We start from the raw sequence: 6,820 nt of genomic DNA, 5'->3' as shown, positions 1-6,820 counted from the left end.
CCCTTGATAAGCTGTACCCACTGTTTACTATGCATTTTGTAATGTTTCCCCCTCTTCCCAACCCACAACGATATCAGCCCCACAAAGGCAGGGATTTAAGACAGACAAAAGTGGGCTGGGGATGTGGCTCAAGCGGTAGCGCGCTCGCCTAGCCTGCGTGCGGCCCGGGTTCGATCCTCAGCACCACATACAAACGAAGTTGTGTCCGCCAAGAACTAAGAAAAAATAAATAAATGTTAAAATTCTCTCTCTCTGTCCCCCTCTCTCACTCTCTCTTAAAAAAAAAAAAAAAAAAAAAAAAGACAGACAAAAGTGCCCACACTAAAAACAGCATTTATGAAAGCAAACAAGAAAAAGGGCCCAGATGCTTAGTGGGGTCAGGCTGAGCAAAGGCATATTCAGAGGGCCCTGATTTGGACCCCAGACTGTCATTTACCACACTCAGAAACAAACAAACAAACAAAAAAACCTGGGGAAGGGGTGACATGCAGTCTAGCATCCAATTAGAGGAAATGCAAGTTGTATTCTGGTACCAGCTGCAGTGCTGACAAGGGAGGCTCAGTCCTGCAGTCTGCGCTCGCACCTCCTCTCCAGATCTGTCATCTCCTTCAGGACCAGCGCCACACTGTACCGCAGTTCCTGGAACTTGGCTGTGGGAACCTCGAAGCGATATGCTGACCCATCTGAAAGCTTCAGCTGCATCAAGATGCTTGGCTTCAGGGAGCGGGCCAGGGCACTGGTGGAAATTGCCACATCCACCCTCCACCTAAAATCAGCAATGTGGGGAAGCCAGGAACCCTGCTGCTGGGCCACAGAGTCCAGGAGGGGGCGCTGGCCACCAAAAACCACACTGGTCAAGTCCCCAACCAGGTCTTGGGGGATGCCGAGCTCCTGGAGTTGGTCCTTGAAGGCATCAGGCTTCAGGCTGGGAGAGGGAAGCCGGAGAGCCTGCTGGAGTAGTGTGTGTGTGCCAGCAAGTAGGGCACCTAGCTGCTCCTCTGGCAGGCTGGAACTGGCACCCAGGCGCTGCATGGCCTCTCGGCAGTCCTCCCCCTGCAAGCTGCTAACCACAAGCTTCAGCAACTTTCTGAATGTGCTCCTGTCCAGGTCTCCCAGAAACCGGGCCATTGCTGCCACCTCTGGAGGGAGTTGGGGCCCCAGAAAACTGACCCGGCCACTGTGACTGTCAGCAGGATGATGCAGGTATGGAGCTGCAGTCCCTAAGGCAGACATCACTGCTTCCTCCTCCTTGATCAGCCAGAGGGGAGGTCCCAGCCACAGTTCCCTGAAGGGAAGGGGGAGGGAAGGCCAGTGACTGCCACATCCTTAGGACCTTAAGGATCATGTGGACCCCACCATTAGGATGCTGATGGTTTGAAGTATCAATGACAGTAGGTGTGAAGGGGCTAGGGAAATGACCCCGTGAGCAGGTGGAAAAGAGGCCCACATGGGTCCTGATAAAAGGGGAAGGCTTCTCAGAGGAAGTGACGTCTGAGCAGGAGTTGGTAGGGAAGTGGGTGAAAAGGAAGAGAACCAAGAAAAAAAAAAAGAGAGAGAGCGTATGTAAATCCTAAGCTAACAGATACAAGATTATATTAGGTAGGAGAAATACCCGCAGGCACAGGACACGGCAGTTGGGACCCCGCACTACTCAACCCAGAGTATTCACAACGTCCCTGCAAGAGCTAATCATTTTCACCTCACAAAGGAAATCCAGCCTACAAATGCAGTTGCCCAAGCCAAAAACTAGAGTCTAAACCTGTCCACTAAGAAGGGCCGAGTGAGCACAGGGGCTACACTCAGCCTCCCCTGCAGGAGGACCAGGTAGAAGAGTGCACCACGTAAGAGGGCTGTGGCACTACCTGAAAAAACAGTGGCGACAACGTCGTCATTGGCGACGTGCCCACACATTTGCCCCAGGGAGAGTGCACGGTCCACCTCGACAAGCTGGGTAGAGGGAGTATTCAGAGGCCGCTGGGCTCTGACGCGCCGCCGCTGCCCAGGCCCGGCTCTCCTCTTCCGGATAAACGGCCCTTTCGCACCCCGCGGCCGTGTCCGCCCGCGCTCAAGGCAAACTCGTAGGGCCATCTCCCACACCCAGGGGCCGGGTCTCCGCTCGCGACGCCACCGCGGGGATGTCGCCCCAGTGCCCCCTCCCCGCGTCCCCACGCCCCCGCACCTGGAGCCGTCCGCAGCAGCAAGCCAGAAGCTGGGCGCGGCCTCCGTGTGGCCCCAGACTCTCACGGGCCTCTCTAGGAAAGCGGAGCACTCGGCTCTATGGTTCGCGACCCAGGGCTGGGGACGGGGGCGCGAGACACTTCCGGGCCGCTCTAGCAAAGCGGAGGGCGGGGCTCTATGGCCCGCCCGGCAGCAAAGCGTGTCGGAGCGGCGGGCTCGCTCCCTTCTGCTGCTCTGGTCCTTCCGCGGTGTAGGGAGAGGGAAGCCGGGAGAGCTGCTCGGCGCGGTTCTCAGGCACGCCGTGGCTCCCGCAGAGTCCACTTCAGGTGCTTGACTCTGGTTTTCCGAAGTTCCGTCGTGTGGGGCTGTGCGAGCCTGGGCCCCGTGAAGCCTTCGGAAGAGGAGGGCGACGCCGCTGCCCACCGAGGTGGAGCGCCGGCCGAGTGCGAGCGCCTGGGCGAGCTGCCTTCGACACGGGCCGCCCGCCGTCTCCCCGCAGCGTCGGAACCTGCTGAAGGCCCCCCTCCGCCACCGAGGAGGTCCGCTGAGCGCTCCTGAGTTGTCTGGTGGCTGAGTTGTCAGCCGGGCTGTCACGGGTCCTTTTATTCCCATCCTCTAGGCACACATGAAAGACCCCCGTTTCCCTGTCCAAGGAGAATCACACGAAACACTGGCTGCAAAAGCAAGAGGTGTTTATTGAGACACAGGCGCCTGTGGGTGCCCAGCAGAACCTCAGCCGGAGCTTTGGTGAACTGGCACACCGGGCTTGGGGATACAGAGATTTTTATAGGGTAAAGGGGCAGTTTTCCCACGGTAAGCAGTAGGTTTCTTATTGGTTAATTTTAAATCCAGCGTATAGGTTACCTAAAGGGCAAAGTTGTGTTTCACTTTATATTACTGGAAAAACCACATAAAAGCTACACATTATTAGCACTCTGGTCCTCCTGTTCCTGCCTATTCAGGCGTGCCCTGGGACCTGGTCCTTTGTGCTTTCTCAACCGGTTACACCTAACTGATTGTCTGAAAAACACTCCTGGTGCCTGCGTAGGTTTGTGACATGCCTCGGTGGTTTTGCAACTAGGCCTGAGGTTGTTGGGCTGGGGTCTTTCACACCCACTTCACACAGTGATACATAAATGGGCCACAGAAAGAAAGCAGCCGCAAGGTTACAGAATACTGAGCCGAGAGCACTGAGATGAATGCGAAGAGTCACTGGAACTGGTCAGGTAAGGACTGTAATGACCAGTTCCAGTCAGCAGAGTTGTCAACACCGAGGGTCCAGATAGGCGTAGGATGTCAGTTCTAGGTGTGGGAGCGGGCCACGCCTTGTCATCACAGGCAGGGGAAGCTGCACTCTGCTGAAACCCCATGGGGACAGGAAATGGGAGGTTCCTCATTGTGGCAATTTTCCTGGGCCTTGAACCTGTGATCCTCCTGCCTTAGCCTCTCAAATTGCTGGGATTAAAGGTGTGCACCACCATACTTGGCTAGACTCTTTTTGTTTTATTTTTAGACAGGTTCTCATTAAGTTGCCCAGGCTGGCCTTTAACTTGTGATCTTCCTGCCTCAGCCTCCTGAATAGCTAGGATTACAGGTGTGTGCCACCATGCCTGTTAGTGAGTTTTAAGTAAAAAAGGCTTTCAATTTCAATAATAATAAAAACAAAACAGGAAAGCCATACAGTGGGGAAATATTCAGAGCCCCGTGCCAGACAAAGGCCTGATACCCAGAATATATAAAGAACTTTTGCAAATCAATAATAAAAAGATTTTACTAGAATTAAACACACACACACACACAATAACTACATGAAGGATTATTGCCACTACTGGTAGTGTGGTAGTACAGTTTAAAACCACAATGAGATATCATTTCACCATTCAGCAGAGCTGAAATAGAACTGACTACACATATTTGGGAAAGTTTGTACAGTAATTGCATCAGCTATCTACTGTTTGTGGAAGTGTAAACTAGACAACTAGTTTGAAAAACTGCTTAGCAGTTTCTTTTAATTTAAGCATACAGGGTAGGGGATGCATTCCAGTGGCAGAGCACTTGCTTAGCATACCCAAGGCCCTTGACTCATCCCCAGTACTGCAAAAACAACAGAAAAACTTAAAGATACAGATACTCTAGGACCTAGAAATTGCAATCCTAGGTATTTCTTTTCTTTTTTTTTTTTTATATTGAATTGCACAGAAAAGGACTTAAATGTTTTTTTTTTTTTGGTGGACCTTTATTTCATTTATTTATACATGGTGCTGAGAATCGAACCGAGTGACTCACACATGCTAGGCAAGTGCGCTACCACTGAGCCACAGCTCCAGTCCCCAATCCTAGGTATTTCTCTATGAGAAACAAAAAATTATAAACCAAAAGGTTTTATAAAATATATGAATATTTCTAGGGCTGCTATAGCAGTGTTGGTGGCACAACAGAGATGGATTTAATGGTTCCAGGGCTAGAAGTCTGAGATTAAAGTGTTGGCAGGGATGTGTTTTTTTTTTTTTTTTTTTTTTTTAGTTTTCAGCGGACACAACATCTTTGTTTGTATGTGGTGCTGAGGATCGAACCCGGGCCGCACGCATGCCAGGCGAACGGGCTACCGCTTGAGCCACATCCCCAGCCCCAGGGATGTGTGTTCTCTGAAGCCTACAGGACCCTTCCCTGACTCTTCCCGCCTCTGGAAGACCCCTGGCCTTACTTCAGTCTGCTCCTTCTCCATGTGGTACTTTCTCCTTTGAGTCTGTGTCCAAATTTCCCTTTTCTTGTATGCATACATGTCATGAGCAAGCTGTGCCTCCAACAGAAACCAAAACCATTTGCATTTTTCCACAATGTCAGAATTTGTTGAATAACAATGAATTCACAAGCTACACCACTTTCAGTGGTGGCAATTCAACAATACTTGAGGGTCACCAGATAGTCATAACCCAGGCAAACTCAAGTTCTTTTATTCCATTCCAATCTAATTTCTTTTTTAAAAAATATTTTTTTTACTTATAGAGGGACATGATACATTTTATTTACTATTTATCTGTTTATTTACTTATGTGTGTGGTACTGAGGTTGAACTCAGTGACTCACACATGCTAGGCAAGCAGTCTATCACCGACCCACAGTCACAGCCCTCCCTTTATTTCATTTTTATGTGGTGCTAAGGATCGAACCCAGTGCCTCACTTGGGCTGGGTGAGCCCTGTACCACTGAGCCATGACCCCAGTTCCCCAGTCTAATTTTTTCTTAATATTTTATTTTTTAGTTGTAGTTGGACACAATGCCTTTATTTTATTTATTTATTTTTATGTGTTGTTGAGGATCGAACCCAGGGCCTTGAATGTGCTAGGCGAGTGGTCTACCACTGAGGTACAACCCCAGTCCCCCCAGTCTAATTTCTAATAACACTCAAATCACACATTATATTTCACACAATTATAACACACACACACACACACACACACACATTTTTATATATGTCACAGACTAAGTCTGAAAGGGTCCAGGCACCACACAATTACAGGATGCTTTTAAGTATTTTTTAAGTTGTCGACGGATCTTTATTTGTTTTTATTGGTGCTGAGAATTGAACCTAGTACCTCTTACCTGCCAGGCAAGCCCTCTACCACTGAGCCACAGCCACAGCCCTGGACTGAGGTTTTTATCCAACCAGTTCCCCAGAGTTGCCAAGGTTGAGGGTCTGACTGCAGTTTCAGTCTCAGTGTCCAACTGACACTGGTGGTCCGGGCCTGGTTGTCACAGGCAGGAGAAAGTGTGCTGTGTTGAAGCCCAAAGGAACCAGAACTGAAGCTCACTGTAGGGATTTTCCTGGGCCAAATTTGTGACAAGTGACCAGGTGATGGGGTTAGTCTAGGGGTGGGGGGCTCCTCCATTTACAGATCTCAAGGGAGGGGATTGCGTCTGGTGAGATTGATAAGCTCCCACTTCAGTTTTCTGATATAGCTTGGGGTGTCCATGTGTCCAGGTGCCCCATGATAAGTTGATACCAATAAATTATTTATCAATCTGTGCTGGGCAGATGGTGGTTGTGCACTAGTACAAACAAGGTATAGAGTTGTTCCACCTGTCACTGCTCCTCAAAATGGAGCAGCTCATGGCAAACTACTGCTTTACAAAATGTAGTAGTTCAGGGTTAGGCTTCATCTGAAACTGCTGCTCTGCATGTCATAGAGTGAGTCAGCTGGCATCGGTCTCCAGACAGGGCCTGTCTGGCTCTGGCATTACCTCATCTTAACATGGCAATATCTGCCAAGACTATATTTCCAAATAGGACCATATTTATCAACAGGTTTCAGGGGAGTTAGAACTTCAACATGCTTTTTTTCTTTTCTTTTTTTTAATATTTATTTTTTGGTGTAGATGGACACAACAAAATGCATTTTATTTTTATGTGATGCTGAGGATCGAACCCGGGTCCCGCCCATGCTAGGTGAGTACTCTACCACTGAGCCACAATCCCAGCCCTTCAACATGCTTTTGAAGGACACAATTCAACCCATAAGGAAGAACATTCACAGCAGCCTTGTTTATAACAGCAAAAAACCCTGTAGTATGACTTCATTGACTGGAAGGGATCCACACTGTGGCATGCCCCATAATAGACAGGACACCCTGCTGGTCTCCA

At 49.5% G+C, this 6,820-nt stretch overlaps 1 protein-coding gene across 2 annotated transcripts; it reads right to left on the bottom strand.

Annotated features, from left to right (window-relative positions):
• Nucleotides 1-321: 321 nt before the first annotated feature.
• Nucleotides 322-2,260, bottom strand: Commd5 (COMM domain containing 5). 2 transcript variants are annotated; one of them, XM_026409871.1, is made up of 2 exons: nt 2,180-2,260; nt 322-1,285 (listed from the first exon to the last, which is right to left on the bottom strand). In XM_026409871.1, the coding sequence occupies exon 2, from the start codon at nt 1,231-1,233 to the stop codon at nt 559-561; it is 675 nt and encodes a 224-aa protein (XP_026265656.1). In that variant the 5' UTR covers nt 1,234-1,285; nt 2,180-2,260; the 3' UTR covers nt 322-558. The 2 variants fall into 2 exon arrangements, with proteins under 2 accessions (XP_026265656.1, XP_026265657.1); XM_026409872.1 differs by having other exon boundaries at nt 322-1,491; nt 2,180-2,252.
• Nucleotides 2,261-6,820: the final 4,560 nt, after the last annotated feature.

The sequence above is a fragment of the Urocitellus parryii genome, chromosome 7 (assembly GCF_045843805.1).
Source record: "Urocitellus parryii isolate mUroPar1 chromosome 7, mUroPar1.hap1, whole genome shotgun sequence".
In the NCBI taxonomy this organism is placed as follows: domain Eukaryota; kingdom Metazoa; phylum Chordata; class Mammalia; order Rodentia; family Sciuridae; genus Urocitellus; species Urocitellus parryii.
The sequence above is the reverse complement of the archived record's forward strand: the minus strand, read 5'-3'. Positions and strand labels throughout refer to the sequence as shown.